Genomic DNA, 19,156 nt, shown 5'->3' on the forward strand with positions numbered 1-19,156 from the left:
GAATGGAAAATAGGAAACAGAAAGGAAAGGCAGAGTATTCTGAATACTCTGAACATGAGTTGCATCCGCTTCTTGCCATCCTAGTTTTTGGTTTTAACTAAACATTTAACTAATAATGTTGGAAAACAGGAACAATCTGACATGGTTACGCTGGAGATGAAGAATGCCTTTCAATCCATTTAGGCAAGAGTGGTCACGAACCACCACAATTTTTGGCTTCAGTTTTTTTGGGAAAAGAGATAGAGTGGGCTAGTATACTCTAGACACACTTAGGCAAAAATCCAGAGCAAAACCTGATCTGTTCTGGTGATCACCACAGCTTGACATATCACTTTCTGCCTCAAATCACAGCATACTGCATTTTCATCTATGCTGCAGTTATAGTGGGATGAACTGAGGATTCAAAACCATGTTTAGCTGGAGCATTTAATAAGGAGAAGGAGGTCTGGGCATCAACCTGCACTCCAGTCAAGAGCAGCAAATTCTCCTACATCCAATATGCAGAAAAGATCAACAAGACCTTAAAATACTACTCAAGAAAAGTAATTAAGCCCTTGTCCTCTTGCTTTGAGCTTAGGCGTGAATCTGGTGTGAGCCTGCTTTTTTGTGGTTTCTTCTGCAACATTTTGAAATATTTTGTCCTCTGCTCTCTGCCTTCATTTAGAACAAGACTTGGTTACATTCATATATGGTGGTGATAGTTCAAGGCAAAACAGTGTGAAGGTTACAGAGTGGAACCTGACCATGAATTAATTAGCCTGCACTTGTCAGGTTGACTCTTGAGCTTGGACTGCATGACAACAAAATACAAGATGTATTCTGGGAATAATGCACCAAGGAAGTCTTCAGAATGCAATGCCCACTTACATTGTTTTTTCTCTATTCCTTTTTCCCCCTCTTTACTTTTATTATCCGAAAAGCAGGATATGGTGGTGGTGGGGATTGAAATAGCAATAAGACTTATATACCGCTTTATAGCACTCTCTAAGTGGTTTACAGAGTAAGCCTATTGCCCCCAACAATCTGGGTCCTCATTTTACTGACCTCGGAAGGATGGAAGGTTGAGTCAACCTTGAGCCTGGTGAGATTTGAACTGCCAAATTGCAGGCAGCCAGCAGTCAACATAAATAGCCTGCAGTACTCCACTCTAACCACTGCACCACCACGGCTCAATAAACTCTTAAGCATTCTACAGTATGAAAAGAAGAGACCTTTTTATTGGATTAATTTCTCTTGTAAACCAGGGGCATTTACTTATTGTGATACAAAGTTTTTGCAAAGCGAAGAAACATCCTCCTGAGATATTCAAGAAAAAGGGCAAATACAGATTTGGCTTTGTGTGTGTGTGTGTGTGTGTGTGTGTGTGTGTGTTCTGCCTATCCTGGGCATATCAAATCATCACTTGGACATATAGTACATGACCCTTTTAAGTGCCGGTTGAAGAAAAAAATGTGTTCTGCACTTTTAACCCCATCCAATACGTTAAAAAGTATAATCAAGGTTGGAGCATGGAGACATGTAGGCCACCCTTGCCATCCCCAGCCTTAAATAAGGAACATAGTTCAGTGGTTATAGCAACCAGTGTTCCTCCGGTACAATGAGGATTTATGATCATACAAAACGCAACAACCACCTTCAGCCAAATGTGCTATCTTTGTTCCCACCATGCCTGGGAAGTCAAAGGCCTGTGTAGAATTCTATTCTCTCCCTAGTTACATTAAAAAAAAAACATCAGCTAACTGCTGCAATGTGAAAGCCGAACTACTTTTTAGTTCCATTACTGTATTAAGTCTGAAATGTTAACTGCCTGTAATAGATCAAAATGGCAGCAGCTCAGGGGAGAATCAGCTTAGATTTTCTTCTACCTGTCACTTTTATAATGTACCTCTCCCCATGTCTCTCCTTTGGCTGGTTTTAGCAATACCATTCTAAGATCGCACACCAGAAGCAAAATGGCCAGTTAGTGAAAAATGCAGTCAGCGAGAAAAGATTAAGCTCTTTGCATGGAACAAGGTGTCCAGATTCATGCCTGCTACAAAAATTTAGGGTTGTACCAAATCTTTGAAGGGTGTAACACTTGAATGAAAATTTGCACAAAAATCCCATTTGAAGCTCCTCCTGGAGTGGAGAAACTGTGTCATTTGACTGTGTGTCTCTCACACATGTACAGAAGCAACTGTTGATAATATAGATTGGCTCCAACTTTTCTTCGTTGAGGTGGAGTGAGTGACAGGCCTTCTTGAAGGAGATTGTTCTGAGATTCACCTCTATTAAATAATATAATAGGTGACATATTGTCACCTGCACAACATTGATTTAGGAAATATGAGATAGCCCTCTATATGCTGGGCAATCTATTCGGAGGATTGCTAGTATTGGACTCCATCTCCATCTTTAGGTTGAAGTTCTGCTTCCACTTCTCCCTTCATGTCCTCTGACAGTTCTGACTATCCCTGAGCATTTCTGTAGTGCCAAGTGAATGAGACCGCAAGTCTACAAATCCTCTTTCCCAGAAAAGAACATGCATAAAGAAATTCTTTCCGAATGTTATTTCTGCCTTTACTTCAATGTATGTAAACCATTTAGTACAGGGACTATTGGATAGCTCACTGGGAAGTAATCCCTCTCTTCTTTGTGCAAAAAACGAACTAAGTACAGTCTATCCTAGAAATATTTATGGTGGGAAGAAACCCAAAAGCAGGGGTGGGCTTCAAAACTTTTAGCAAGAGGCTCTCTGCCCAGTTGCTGGGTGAGCGTGGCCTAGTCAGCCTCCTGCACCACAGTGGTGGGGTGGGGGTGGTATTTTTGCCCTCCCTGGCCTCCGGAGGCTTTCTTTGAGCCTCCAGGAGGGCAAAAACGGCCTCCTCAGGCTCCGGAGGCCCACCTGAACTTTGATTAGGCCTGTATTTCACCTGCACTTACCTGAATCAAAAATGGGCTGCATGGGGACTCCTGGGAGGGGCAGGGTGGACAGGGCCAGCTAGGAGTGGGATTTGGGGATTCTCTGAACTGCACAAAATCTTAGCTAGAGGTTCTCCCAAACCCCTGCGAACCCCCAACAGCCCGCCCCTGCCCAAAAGCACAAGAATGGGATAAGAAAAAAGGCCTCCAAAAGATCTGTGATGTTTTCTGAGCATCTGCCTAAAAGCATTATTATTAATAACACAATTACAGCAATATAAAATATTACTACATTATTTGCAGATAGATGGAAATGGATTTGTGTAATGTTTGTGTCTCTCCCCAAAGTGATATAATTGCTTTTCATCCTAAAGCATGACTGTGTTATCCCCAAAGAACCAGTTTTTAAATGCAGGCAATTTTCAAAGTTGTCTTCCCCATCCTGTAAATAGTCCACAGAATGACCATTCCTTTGCTGGATGGGGGAGCCTGGAAATTGTAATATCAACACATCTGGGGTACCAAGTAGAAAAGGGCTGCAGTTAAGACTTCCTGGATTTATGCACCAACCCTCTCAATTTCTTAAAATCCCTCAGCAGAATGTAATTAAACATTTATAAAATGTTACTATACTTACTTTCATAAATATAGAAACTACCACCAAGCCATTGGGACTTTTTGCAGCTTCTGTGACATTTGTATATAACTCATGGTTATAGTGGATTAGTTGAACCTAAGGATAGAGGAGAAAATGAAGAGTAAATAGTGGAGAATCAAACCCACTCTCCTCTTATAAAGCAACAAATACCCTCTTTATAAGGGCATATCTGTTTGCAATGTGATTTCCATCAAGTTTGTACACTCATTTTATGGTAATTTTATTATTATTATTATTGTTGTTGTTGTTGTTGTTGTTATTATTATTATTATTGCTTTGCTGCCAACATACTTTTAATAATTACTGGGGCCATCTGGCTTGTATAGGAATGCATCCGTTATTCCTCTCCTCAACCCTCAATGAGTGGATTGAACCACGCATAAAATGCTATCATCTTCGCTTCCGGTTCAGATCCGGGAGTGTGCGCTGCACTTCTGTGCATGTGCAGAGCATCCATGATGACGTCTGGGTGGGTGGGTGGAGCCTCCTGCTGCCACCACTACCGGTTCGCCCAAATTGGGGCGAACCGGCAGAATACCATCTCTGGATTGAACACATTAAGATGCTGAATTTACTACAGAGGTCAGGGCTCTTTTGCTGCAAAAGCATTCATATAATCCAGCAATAGGCCTTTTCTTCCTCAGCACTTTTTTCTATAGCATCCCAAGCTCTCCACGGGGACGGTTGGAGGCGGATCCTTGCATGCTTGTGAGACAAAGGAAATGGCCGTGCCAGCTGTAGGTATTTTGAATCGCACTCTGTGAAGGTTCGCACAAAGCCACTCACGAGAAAGGCTCCAAAGCCATATTCAAAATTCCTCTTGAGTTTATGAACCCGAGCGCCACAATATCATGTGCCAAAGTAATCCACGAGGTGTTCTGATGTACATTCTTCAATATCACAGGCCCCACAGATAGTCCTCTTCTTACAAACTTTTGCCTTACAAACCTCTGCTGGTACTAACAAACCTGTCCACAACTCCAACCTAGACAGTCTCAGAAGGTTGGAAAGGGTTAGTTTATGGAACACTGTGTGAGAATAACCCCTAGGGAATAATCCTTTTGGTGTGAAATTACCAAGAGACAGCTGAACAATAATAAAGAGCCATTTATTATCGTTTGCAAAAGGGATCCCCGTGCTCATACGGTGGAGCCAAGGAGGACACCTTCCATAGAAATACATGATAGTTATATACATTTTCAGAAGCTCGGCCTTGTTACTGCCCACTCATCATACTGGCTAAATTCTGGTTATGTAAGGGTCCTCTTCCCATAACTTCCATCTGTTTTACTCATTCCCAGTAATCTCCATCACATTTGATGTATTCTCCATCCTGTTTGGCAGCTGCCACTATAGTCAGCATTGTTACTTTTAGCATGACTACAGACAGCCTAACCTGCCATGTATTCTTAACCAGGTTGTGTGAAACAAACGTGTTATTGCAACTACAGAGAACATTCTTACATAATGTCTTACTTAATATTCCAGTAAAGTGTCTTAGGTCACCTGGGGGCTAAACATGGTGTTACCACTGCTGTATCTTTTACAGGGATAATTCTTACTTCTCACACACTGCAAATGTATATTTGGCAGCACTGTCACACATTGGGAGGCTGATAGCACACCATTTTGGACATTATCCAGTCCTGTCTATTTATGTTTATTTTGATCTCATTATGTTAATTTTGCAATATTTTTCTTTTGTATAGTGTCTGTGAATTATAGTACGTCTGGAATTAGACATGTGCCATTTATATAAGGTAAGAACTGTACTGGTTGGACTTACAATCAAATGGACTGGTGATCAGCCTCTTGGAATATAATCTGATAATATAAAAAATACAGAGGACTGTCTGTAATTACTGCCTACACAAATTATAATCTTTCCCATATACCCTGCAAAGCGTGACCAAAATAAATATCCAAATGGGTTACAAGTGTTGTAAGCTTTATAAAAACCCAGCTATTATTAGGGGATCCATGATTAACTGTTTATATATTTTTGGTCTCTATTCTTTTTTGTATACACATGTACTGTATCTGTCTGTCCTTCCTTCCTTCCTTCCTTCCTTCCTTCCTTCCTTCCTTCCTTCCTTCCTTCCTTCCTTCCTTCCTTCCTTCCTTCCTTCCATATACATGTGATCTCTCAATCCCCGCACCCCAAAAAAGCTTATCTATGCAGAAACTTGTATTTGCACCCCTCCCTTGCAAATATCCTAATTAAGGCTTGCCTTCCCACCTTGCAATTTTATAACACTGGTAAGTTTTCCTCTGGAAGATAATGTTGCTGTTCTAATAATGGGGGGGGGGGGGAGATTTCAGAAGCTGTTCTATCCTGTCTTTCTGGATATTGTTGGAAATATTTTTCTCTCCTGCAGTAATGGTTTTAAATCTAGGCTATGCAAATTAAATTCTCATGATAATCACTGCATTTCAGACAAACCTCTTTTTTTAAAAAAAAAAAAATCTATGCTGCTAAAAGTGTGGATGGTGTAGGAAAAAAATACCAATCTTCTTGCCAGGAATTATAATCCATTTATTCTTGCTGTTAGCATTTCTCACACAGCCTCCGCCTTACATTTCTCTAACAAAATATTTTTAGATTTTTAAAACCATTGCTTATTTTGCAAATCAATTTCCTCACGGTTAGCTCCTTTAGGGAAAGGATTTACTCCAGAATAATAATATCCTCAAAATGGACACAGGAATGGGGCTCTACTGAAGAATCCCTTTATCTATTAAATAAAATAAGAGTAATACTAATTTTTATTCTTTCTGGAGTTCAAAGCAGGAAGAAAGGAAGGTAGATAGGTAGGTGGGTTAGTAGATTGGTCCTTAGATAGAACAGCTCAGTAAGTACCACACAAATAATATATAATAAATAATATGCCTATCCCTAGGGCAGTGATGGGCAACCTTTTTGGCGTGGTGTGTCAAAAATCGGCAAAAAATTGAGCATAACTCGCGTTGTGTGTCACTTCGACAAAAACATAATTTTGCGCAGTTTATAGTTTAAACTACAAAAATGGTGCTCACAGTTCCCGTTGGCACTCCGCTGTTCCCTGCTGTGGTGCGGTCGTAACCGACAGTCCCAGGAGTAGACTCTCTGTGCCGGCCTGACTGGAGAGAGGCACGCACTGTTCCCGCGCTCCTCTCCTGCGGGTCCTCCCTCGCCGCGCTGATGACGTGTGTGCGCACGGCACGCACGCCTTACCAGCAGCCCCTGTGCTCAGAAAGGGGTGGCGGCGATACAGTAAGTGAGTGTGGGCGGGGGAGATCACACGTCCCGCCCCCCCCGTTCCTCCAGCACAGATTCTTTCATCCTCGGCGGCCGTGCAGGAGCCGAGGATGAATCGCATGAAATCCTGTGCGTGTCACCCCAAATGGCTACGCGTGTCAGCACTGACACGCGTGTCATAGGTTCGCCATCACTGCCCTAGGGTAAGTTGGATCCAAAGGGGAAAAAAGACTCAAGGAGTAAATGAGTTTCAAATCTCCTTTAACATAATCTCTTTATCATTAGCTGGGATGAGGGTTTTCTATGTGTTCAGATTCAGCTTCCTTTGTCTGGTTCAGGAGATATTTTTCCTTTGTTTCTTAATTTCTTTTCTTCTTATCTACGACCAGCAAGGGATCTTTTAGACAAGATTCCTGGCTTTGTCTGCTCACTGCTTACATGCTTGCCTCATATTTAGATTGTGCCAACTTCAGCCTAGTTTCACACACCTTAACCATTATGCTATGTTGTTTGAAATCATTTAAGATTCAGTCTGATCGTTCCCTTTCAGTAAGTGCAAGAAAGAGATAACTCTGGAGTGTTCTCTGAGCTTAGTTACTAGCAAACATTTTGTTACCTGACTAGGTAATATCTTTAGTCAGGGCTGAAATCTGCTTACCTTTGCTCCTAGTTTGGTAGCAATGTGAGCGTGTGTGTGGACCTTCCACGCATGCATAGAGCATCAAAAATGGATGTGATGATGGGAGGGCGGAGCCTGCTACCGCACACTCCTGCAAAGGTAAGCGAAGAGCGAGGGGGGGGGGAATCCTCTGTGCCATGCGATTTAGATTAGCTAGAAAACAGAAAATCCTGCTTTCTAGCTAATATAAATTGCGTGTCACAACTGATCATTGGAAAAACCAGTTTGCCCGAACCGGTAGCATTTTTTTTTACTATCGGTTCAGGTGAACCGGTAGCATTTCATCCATCTTTAGTGCTATAAGGGAGTGGGGTTTGCTCTCTGTTTATATATAGTAGCTTGCCTGTCAGTGTTGATAGGGGTGCTATTTTACATCACCATACTGCAAACATGCCCCAAAGTTAAGCTTATATGCTAGTAAGAGATTGAGACATTAAAAGCACTCAGAAACTCCTCTGAATTCCTACTATTTGTTTTATTTTTCACATTTTTATGGCTTCCATCTCACAATCAGCCTACTAAATGGTGAAGATGTCAAGTCCTCTACTGCGTCTGTATGTAGCTACTCAGTCTAGAGCTAAACCACCCAAGATGAAATGGCAAGAAAATGTGTGTGAGTCACTCATCCCCTATACTTTTGTGTACCATAACCTCTGAAAAATCCATTTGAGTGGCCATTTCCCCTGCAACAAGAAAGGGAAGGTGTGAGCTTAATATTTCAGCAAGAGTGAAAAATAGCTCTCACTTGCTTTCAAGAATTCGGTGCTAAAGGCTATCTGCAATGTTTGTAAAAGAAAGAAATAAAATTAGGAAGGTGGTTATCTCCTGCTGGCCTTGAACTACAACTGGGAAGTCTGTTTCCTCAAGGTGTTGGATAAGTACAGATAAACGTGCAAAAAAGAAGCAGCCCTATAGCAAAATCTACTTTGTTAAGGTTCTTTAGTGGGGCCATGAAAGGAGGAAGGATGTTCTTTCCTTGATTTTAATGTACAAAGTCACACAGGTACAAATATCTTATTAGTCATGGACATCACTGTGTTTTTTATATTATAAACCCTAATTTAGAATATTCACTAATAAAACAATCATGGGGAAGAGGAGGGATGCAGAAATGAACCTGAAGAATGTAATCTATCCACTATTGCAAGATCCACTATCAAAAGATCTGGCCAACTTCATATCCAAACACCCAAACCAGCTGTTTTTCATGGTCATATTTTTACTATGACATAAAGCAGCAGATTGGTCACGGACGAGGCAATCTTGAGAGATGCATTTTAGCTGCTTGGAAAGCATAATGCCTCCCTACTGATTCTTCAGCTGGAGAAGTACATTGTAATAAAGAAAGCTGGCGTAAATAGAAAGAGCAAAATGGCTGTCATGATCATATCTTCAACTTACTTTGTTTTCTTCTTTTCTCTCAGTATTTAAACAATTAGTCCTTTTTTTTTTTACTTTTTCTCACAGTGAACTTAAAGCCAACAACAACAACAACAACAACAACTACCACCTTAAAATAAACTGGACAAAAGAAGTACACATATCAAAGACAATGAAATAATGTACAGTGTTCTAACAGTAGCAATGCTGGATGCATTGTGATGATTAATGGTGCCCTTGAGAAGAATTAATGATATTTTTCACTAAATGGTGAAAAAGGATTGCAGACTTCATTAACCATAGCCATTTCCAATTTTATTGAATGCTCCTAACACCTTAATACTTCAAAAAAATGCCTCTGTTGGCATTTTGCAGCAGTTTATCAAATACCCATGTTTGGACATAAAAGGGCATGTAATGGTAGAAATAGAACCAGCAAATCCAGGTTAATATGGATATGAAAGTAAGTTACTATCCTCTTGAGTAGTTCGTTTATGGAACCTAATCTTTTTCAAAGATCTCTAGAACAGGTTATGAAAAGAGAACAGTAGTGGGTTGCAGGCGATACACTCCGGTATGCACGTATCTGAGCCTGCTGGAAGCAGCAGCCACCGTACCAGAACAGTGCTTTGGAGAGCCCGTCTGCCTGCCCTTGTTCCTTACCTGTCTTTGAAGAAAATGGGCCATCTGTGCATGCACGCGCAGTATATGGCACCTGCGTGATGCTCTGCTGAGCAGCTGGAGCATCGCAGGCAGTGGCTGCGCACACATGCACGCCTGGCTCCCGGAGCCAAAACCCACTACTGAAACAGAACCACATGAGGGACAAGAAAGGATGATCAACTTCTTTGCCGATTGTTGTGACTTGTCCATGGCAGATGAATTGAAAACTATCTGCCAGCCCACAGTGGTGATGCTGTGTTTGCATTGAAAATCAAATCCAGAGAGCAACTCATCAGGCCAAAATAAGGAATGCCACAACTTGGCAAAAGCATCACTTATTTTATGGCATAAAAATGAGCCACTTCCATTCATTAAGGGCCTATATATGCCTGTGTGCAATTTTCAGCCTCAGAGGGAGGAGTGACATTATAGCATCGTTGGAATAGACGGGGCTGAAATGTTAGGCCTCTTTTACTTGGGGAATGGAAAGAATTATAGATATACAATACCACTCAGAGGCTTAAGACATCCATTTGGTTGCTCAAATGATTAAAAAAGGGGGAGAGAGAGAAAAAAGAAAAGTGCTTCAAGACCAGGGGTGAAATGCTACCAGTTCAGGCCAGTTTGCAGAACCGGTGGTAAAAAAATACTAAGAAAAGTAAAAAAGAAAGGTTCAACGATTGCATGTTGCACAGCCAAAAACGGGTGGTGGTAATGTTTTTCATGTATCTACTGCAGTCTTTTGCTTTATGTCAGATTGTTTTGGGAATGCAAAACATTTCAACAATTTGTTTTTAATCCTATCAACATGGCTAAACGTTTCATTCTTCCTTTTTTGCTCCTCTGAACGAGTCAGTGTTAATCTATATTTAAAGCTGATATTGAATAATTACACGTGAAACTCAGAAAAAATTATTATGACCTACAGTAGCCTTCCATATTTAGAAAAGTTAATAGAGCAAATGTAGCATTATACAATCATATTAACAGAGGTATTTGTACTGTACATTGATTGCAATTCTGCTTCTCTGCTTCTGCTCCAAATAATTTGCTTAATCTAATTTTGCTCTCAGGATTGTGGGTTTCCACCACTCCCACTTGACTATGGATTGCCTCTGCTGTTGATTTTGCTTGAATGAGTTAAATAAATCATAATATTTTAATAACAATATGGACTTCAAATCTCACGGCAAGTAGATTTAAACACCATTTGTAATGAAAGGCCACCTCTTTTAAATCAGTTTAGCAGATGGGGATCGTAGTAACTCCCATTTCATTATCACACTGGCAATTCACTGGTATTAAAATGCCTGTTTTTTGTAAAAAAAAAGAGAAATAAATGGGACACAAGAGAGAAAGAGAGCAGGAGGGAGAAGAAAATGAGGATTGGGAAATAAAAATATTGACACTAAAGGAAATGTATGCAATACGGAAGAATAAAGTGTGTAGGAAGTTAGCAGCCCCCCTAGAAAAATGAAATATCCTGGGAAATATTAAGAAGGCATAATATTATATTGCCCCGATCAGAAATGGAGAAACATGTTTTAGGCAGGAAGCAGACTCACTCTTAATAGGCCCCACCTTTTAATGGGCCATTAAAAAAACCTGGGCCAGCCTATTTTACATAACAAAGATCTCTCCCCTTCAGCCCCAGGGTGATGGGATTAAGGCATGATAGTATTAGCCCCTTTACCCATCTCACCACAGGGCACCTGGGAAGAAGCAATGCTCAACCAAACCTGGACTCAAAACACATCTTAGGGAGTTGCCCCTGCATGGCCCCATGGGAGTCTGACAACCAATCAGAATACATTTCTTACACAGGAACAGGAAACAGAGGTAGGGTTGAACAGAGAGTACAAAGGCAGGAACTTTCAGCATCTCGTTCTCTCTTCTCCTTCACCCAACATCTGGAAGCATGTGATCGTCTTTCCCCCCAGGACCTCAAACCATGTGATCCTGTCTACCATTAAACCATCTTTCCAAGCAGCCTCCATGTTTCCAGTGTCTTTTTCCCCACTTGGGAGTTGAACCCAGAAGGACATTTCCTCCAACAAGAGGATTGATATATGCAGCAGAGGAAAAAAATTGGGCAGAGAGATTGGGTCCTATGTTGCATGTATGAAAACATTACTGGATGATGGGCACCAGTGGTGGGTTCTGGATCCCGGTGCAACTGGTATTGTGAAACGGGACCGGGCATCCATCACATGAAAGTGCACAGTGCACGTGCACATGTACGCAGCGTGCACAGGCATACTTACCGCCTGTGATGCCCTAGCTGCTCGGCGATGCATCGTGCAGGTGACATACACTCCGTGCACGGAAGCACTGAAGAGCTCAAATACCGGTAAGGAGTGCAGGTGGGCCCTCCAGAGCACCATACTGGAATGGTACCTGATGCTCCCGGCAGGCACCGGTACGCCCGTACGGGTTGTAGCCCACTACTGATGGGCACTCTTCACAAGGAAGACAAGCAGGCAATTCTTAAAGCCAACACTCCGCTGGCTTGAGGAATCACAAAAAGAGGGAATACATTTAGCCTCCTTCAGGGAGCAAGTCATATTGAGCCAGCCTTTCCTGAACCTTATTAAGCATGTGTTCAACTTCACTCATCAGGGGTTGCACTTTGGATCTGGGAAAGCTAAATTAGATCCACCTAAATTCAGGAGAAAAACATTAAAATCTGCTTTCCCAGCATGAGGAACACACTTGTCTGTATTGTTAATGGGTTATTTAAAAAAATAAAGCTCTGTGCTTGACTTTTCAGTTTTCCACTCTTACATTGAAGTAGGCATCCCCATTTGAAATAACTTCCCTTCAAAGATCCACACGCAGTTCCTTTGCTGCATGTCACCTGTAGAGTTGTACCTCAATGGTTCAGACTTCACTTCTGATGTATTATCATCCTTCCCTGCTGTTCTTAACACAACTGAGATCAGTGGAGATGCTCAGCCTGACAAACATTTGATTTAAAAGAAAAGCTGCTGAAAGCAAGGCATGCTCTGCCTTCAGATGGTGTAATTATCTCAATATATTTTACATTAACAGTAAGAATCCTGAACAGGTACATTTACTATCGGCAGGATGCCTCTGGTTATTAAATAAATACATTTGTAACCATGACACAATCCGAATGGTATGTTTCAACCCAGGTGTGTGTATGGTAGTTAAGACAATAGCTTCTAGGCCTAAGAAAGACCCTGAGAGTTCAATTCCACTGTCATGCAGTCCTGCCCCTGTGTGGGCCCTGATGGGGTCTTGGAACTTTTACACATTTTATCATAGATTTTGTACCCTTAATGCTTGGCTCCAGGTAGCCTGTCAATCAATTGATTTGCCAACTTGCAGACTGTGAATGGTTTTTGTTGAATGTAACAGGGAATTTCCATAGCTTCTGCTTTCCACTGAGGAAAAACTAAACACTGTAAACTAAAAGTGGGCCCAAATCCCCCCCTCTCTCTGTCTGTCTCTCTGGTCTCTCTCTGTGTGATGGTGGAAGGAAGAGTTAAAAATTTGTCCAAAATTATAATCATTTGCCTTCTCCTTTCTTGGCATTCATACATTCATATTTATTGCTGTCTTTCTTAGAGATAGTAGAGAATCTTGATGAACTGATAATAGATTAACCAAAGCAATGAGTCTAGGCTACATTTCTTTTAAATGGTTTCATGTTGAATTAAGGGATTTATTATCGATGGCAGAGAAATAGAAAAAAAGAGAGGAAAAGATTCATTATATTAGGATACAAAAAGACAAATGCATTGCCTTAAGTCAAAATTGTTTGTGAATATAGCAATAGCAATAGCAGTAGACTTATATACCGCTTCATAGGCCTTTCAGGCCTCTCTAAGCGGTTTACAGAGAGTCAGCATATTGCCCCCAACAATCTGGGTCCTCATTTTACCCACCTCGGAAGGATGGAAGGCTGAGTCAACCCTGAGCCGGTGAGATTTGAACCGCTGAACTGCTGATCTAGCAGTAGCCTGCAGTGCTGCATTTAACCACTGCGCCACCTTGGCTCTCTATATATGTACATATATATTAGCAGACTCATGTACAAAAAATACCTATATTGGGGAAGATGTACAAAATCTCATGAAAACATTTTTATCAAGTGTCAGTGTTTTTTCCCCCTCTATAACCTAGGAAAATAATGCTGAAGCTCAAAGCTGGTGTCATCCATTTGTGTTGGACCTTAATACCCATAATTTTCAACCATCTAGCTCAGTACTGTGAAAACTGAGGTCAAAGGTAACCAAAATATACCACTTTAGAGCAGGATGGCTTTGTGAAATAATTCTTTTCTGGAACAAAAAAAAAGTCTACGGTACTTGTGCTGGCATTTTGATACCAGCACATTTCAAAGCTCTAATTTCGAAGCAATTAATTCAAGTCTAAAAGATGTATCATTGATTGAGTCCAGAAAACCAGTTTCTTGAATGGCCAGTTACATTGTGAGAATATGTGTGTCCTTCATAAATTCATTCTATGGAGTTGCGATTTTTGTTACTTGCTTTAGCTTGTTTGAGAAGGGATAAAATTCTCTGGGTTACAAAGTTACAGAAAATGTGCTGTTTTGTTCTGAATTTTTTTAAAATAGTATTTTGATATTTGAAGTCAAGAAACTGGCCCAGTTTGGTGTCGGTTAACAGAACAAGCTTCTTGAGACGTCATATATTCTGCAGAATAAAGGTTTTTTTCTTTCCAGTTTATGTCCTACTCCAGTGATGGTGAACCTTTTTGGCACTGAATGGCGAAATGTTGGGCGGAAACGTCATGCACGCGCACCTGTTCAGGGCCGCACTCTGGAAAAGCTGGACTTCCCGGTTCTGATACGCCTGTGCACCCGACAATTAGATGGCTGGCACGCATGTGCACACCAGTTTTCGGCACTGCCGTGCACCTGAAGGACAGCAAATTATCATGCATGCATGCATGGCAGAAACCCAGAAGAAAAACAGGCAAGATCGCACATGCCGGGCAACATGGCTTTGTGTGCCACTTTGGGCACGCGTGCCATAGGTCTGTCATCACGTTTTTTTTTAATTCCGCCTGGTGCTGCTGCTATTATCAGCTTCTGAGTTGAGGAGATTTTTTTTCGACTCCATTCGCATTTCAGATATCACCTGGGCCTCAGAAATGGGAAACAGATTCAGTTGGTTGTTCCCCATGCCCAAATATTACCCCATGCGATCAATGCCATCTTTTCCCATTTCCATATAAAGAATAAACAATTTTCTAGATCGATATGATGGATAAGTTGTTCTCAGATTCTTTCTCACCTTTTTAGAAACAGCTTAAAGCAACTTGAAACAGGCACAAAGAGTGCTTGTGTGAGGATACAGTAGGCATTATATACATACATACATACACAATGACTGATCCAAAGATATATATGGGTAACAATTAATATTAATATTTCACTTAAAACCAGAAACACAATATCAGGTTTTGGGGGCATATGAGAAATAACTATTATCCTGCATGGCTTATGCCATATTGTGTAGCTGCCACAATCTGTTTGAAAATGAAAGGAAGCAAGCACAAATGAATCCACAAACCTCTTAGATCTCATAAACACACTGCCTCTGGTGCAAAATAGGAATTAAAATAGGATGCAAAATAGATTGCAGAAATACAGCCTACTCATCTGTATACCGAGACTCCCTCTGAAGACGGCCAAAGGCAAAGAATTTAAAAAAATAATTATATCCAAACACGAAACACATTAAATTTTCTCATCTCAAACTTAGAAGTCTCACAATTCTGACTGGACAATCTTAGAAGTTCCCTAACATTTCTCAGCACTCATTCAATTCCTTCTGAATGTAACTCATTCCACATAATGCCTTCCAAATTGCAAGGAACCTGTTCCTATTTAACATTTGAACACACATAATGCAAGCATTAACTGGCCAGAAGACCAAGCCAAGTTAAACCAAAAGGGAAAGTTGGTTTTTTTTAGGAAGAAGGTTAGTATTAGGTTTAATTATTCTTATTTTGACTGGGGGGGGACCCAAAACTAGAATGTATCCTTGCCAATTCTCAAAAGGGTGAAAGGATTAAAAACCCAGCAGTTTAGTTACACAAGCTAAGTTAATTCATTAATTGTACACTATTTTTCTGGTCATTCCAATAAAGCTATTTAGGTCTGGTTGAAATTATAAACTGAATTTGGGAATAAGAGTTATGGTATCTCAGCAGAGTTAGAGACAAGAAATATCTTTCAAAGAAGCATGACATGTCAACTATGTGATAGATTTTTGTATTACAGACCTGGAGTTGTCCCAATGGAGGACAAAAAAGTCATGAGGGTGGATATACCCACATGATGGTGGCTCCCCTCTTTTTAGAAGTTCATTGCATGTCACAAAGAGATGAGTTTTTGATGGTGTGGTTGCCATCTTGGATTCAATGATTCCCATTGATACCCTTGCCTAGAGATTTGTCCAATTACTGTCATTGGTGAAAAAGAATGTGCAGGTTTCTCAAGCATCGAAAAATATGTGAACAAAGATCACCAGCAGAAACCCAAAACACATCTTCCACAAATTAGATTTCTTGTCTCTGAACTCTACAGTTTAATGAATAATTTTGGTCTCTTGTCAGAGTGGGACTGTGACTCAGTGGTAGAGTCACATCAGATCATAGCAATGTGTCATTTCTTGACAATAAATACAAATAACTTACATTTTTAAAAAATTGATCAAGCTGATTGCGTAATCAAAGACACTTATCTCTTCCTTATATATGCATACATGTGCCGATCCATTAAGCTGGCAAAAAAGCATTATTTTTTTATGCATTAAGTATCTGCAGTTCTAAGGATGTTTGCTAATTAACCTATATATCTGTCATTTGTTCTTTTTTAATGATTAAATTTCCAGCAGTTATTTCCTCTTAGAGTAAATTGGTGAAATAAATTTTGTATGACTGACTAGACTGCTTGGTCCCTAGAAAAAAGGAGGGCGCATCACTTTTAATCTCCATCTGAAAATCCATAGAGGTTTTGACTTTTGTCTTAGCCAAAATCTCAGAGAAAGCTACTTATATATCCATAGAGCTAGTTCACACATACAAGTAAATATGTATAAGAAGGTATGATTAATTCTAATGATTTTTCTCCCCATCTCCCATATTCAGCCAATTAAGACTGGTGTAGGTGACAAATACAACACAACTCATTAGAGTAGAGACAGGAAATTGTAGCAGATGGAGCATTAATTACAATATTAACAGCATCTATTTCTTCCATCTGCTCTCTGGCTACCTATCTCAAGCAGCAATTGAAAGTGGGGGAAAGTTTAAGGTAGTTTACTATGAATTTCAGATGGTGGCATACTTTAGAACTTTACCAGCTCTTAAAATATGCAGTGGTTACCATTTTGATATTGTAGTTGGTCTTGATATGAGTGGAACTAAATTGTCTCATAAGATACCCTATAGAGTAGAAGAGGATAAATGTAGTTCAGGGTTGAACCCAGTGCTCTCTGATCTTGGTTGTTTGCCTGCAGTTGTTTCATCTGAAACATCCTAATTGCAAGTAAGCGTGGGGTTTGCTCCCTGTTTAAATACAGTAGTCTGCCCTGCCAGTGTTAGTGTGTATATGTGATTTTTTTTTTCTCCTTGGTAATTTCTTGATTAGGACATTGTTTTCTGCTTGATTGTTGGTCTGGTATTAATCCCTGCTTCTCTAGTTGTTGGCTACTGAAGAAGATGATTTCTGGTCTTTTTGTTCCATTCTTAGCTTTTTAATTGACTCTTTTGAATCATTTAGCTCTATTATGTTTATGGATAACTGATTTGTTTGAGTGACAAGCTTACAGGAATTCCCTAGTATTTTGGATCTAGCTTGTTGAAAGATGCTTACAGTTTCTCAGCTGAAACTATGGTTGAGTCTATCTATGTATTCCCTACCATGGAAAGGGAATTGCATGGACAGACAGAAAATCCCTTTTCATACAAAGGGAATGGCATGAACAGACTTTGGACAGATAAAAAAGGAATTAATTACCATACTATGTCCAAGCCAGCTTTTGAAAGACTCACGGCATCTGCCACCATATTGCAAATCTCCACTGGATCATGGAAAAATCTTGTTGACTATCAAAAGATCATTTACATGTGCTTCATAGAGTACAAGATAGCCTTCAATTGTGTTGCTCAGGAGAAGCTATGGAGAGCCTAACAAGTCCTGGGGGCACCAGCACATCTGGTTGGTACAAATCACTGTACCAAATTGGTACAATCACTGTTCACAAATCAGAAAGACAGTATGCAAACACCATAGGGAGACACAGATTGGTTTAAGACAGAGAAAGGAGTTTGATAAGGTTGCATTCTCTCTCTTTCTTAAATAACCTGCATGCTGAAATGATCACGAGTAAGCTAATCTTGAGGAATCTAAAATTGGGGTAAAGATTGATGGAAGAAACATACACAATCTTCAGTATGCTGACAATGCAATTCTACTCTCAGAAACCAAAGAAGGCCTGGAACATCTGATCAAGAAAATCAAAGAAGAAAGTGAGAATTTTGATCTCTTCCTGAACATCAAAAAGACCAAACATATGACCACTGCAAGGAAGGGAAACATCAAACAAGAAATTGACAGTGACGAGATAGAAGGTGTGAAAAAATTCATTTTCTTAGGATTGCAGATATCTCAAGGCACTGGATGCAGCACAGAAATAAAACATTGGACAGTAATGATTAGAAGCCAAATATGGAAAGGTATGGACATCAGCCTGGCAATCAAATGTAGGTTTGTTCCAATTGTAAGTTAGTTCATTCTATTGTATTCTTTGTAGTTATCTATGGTTGTGAAAGTTGGATCATAAAAAAGCAAGACAGGAAGAAAATCAACTGTGGTGCTGGAGAAGATTCCTGCATATTCACTGGACAGCAAAGATGGCTAACAAGCAAGAACTGGAGCATATGACACCAGACATTACATTGTCACTACTAGAAGGCAAAATCAGGAAACTGTGTCTCACTTATTTTGACCATGTCATGTGGGGAAATTCACTGGAGAAAGCAATTACATTTGGAAGAGTTAGCGGTAAAAGGAAACCAGGACAAAAAAAGAATAAGATGACTGGAGACTATCAAAATTGACATAACTGAGAGCATAGAAAAACTCAAAGAAATAATGCAGAAGATATGGAAAGATCTGGCCCATACTTCAACTCTGCTAGTGAGATGATGAATACATTATGCTTGTCTTCAGCCTGTCTGTCTGACATGATGGTTGTTAATGTCCTTCCCTGTAAGTTATCGACGACTCTTCCTTATTTGGCTACTGTGTCTTTTATTTTACATGAGACATTATGGAGGGCTTTAGTTGCTTTGTGTGCTATAGTGATGGTGTGTGTTGTAATTGCCTGTTGGTTGTTTCTAAGTTGTTTCTGATGTTTAGCAGCAGCATCCTTTTCCTAGCTTATTATGTTGGTTGTGCTATGGGCATTGAGTAGCCAGGCAACTTTTGATAAAGTTGCATAGGTATCCATTTTGTTGGAAGATACTGTATAGGCAGTCTGTTTTCTTTTCCCAATACTCTGGGATGCTGCCATGCTCATCTGAATAATATTCTGACACAGCTCCTCTTGTGGATGGTTGGGTTGTTACTTGGGTA

General features: G+C 40.3%; 1 protein-coding gene across 1 annotated transcript in view; it reads right to left on the reverse strand.

Moving 5' to 3' along the window:
* The window catches only part of CA10 (carbonic anhydrase 10), a 395,119-nt gene that overhangs the window by 29,421 nt on the left and 346,542 nt on the right, over nt 1-19,156 (reverse strand). Inside the window, exon 5 of the mRNA XM_032211105.1 lies at nt 3,539-3,634. Coding sequence (XP_032066996.1) covers nt 3,539-3,634 — 96 coding nt within the window. The remainder of the gene's footprint in view (nt 1-3,538; nt 3,635-19,156) is intronic.

Source organism: Thamnophis elegans, chromosome 2, assembly GCF_009769535.1.
Source record: "Thamnophis elegans isolate rThaEle1 chromosome 2, rThaEle1.pri, whole genome shotgun sequence".
In the NCBI taxonomy this organism is placed as follows: domain Eukaryota; kingdom Metazoa; phylum Chordata; class Lepidosauria; order Squamata; family Colubridae; genus Thamnophis; species Thamnophis elegans.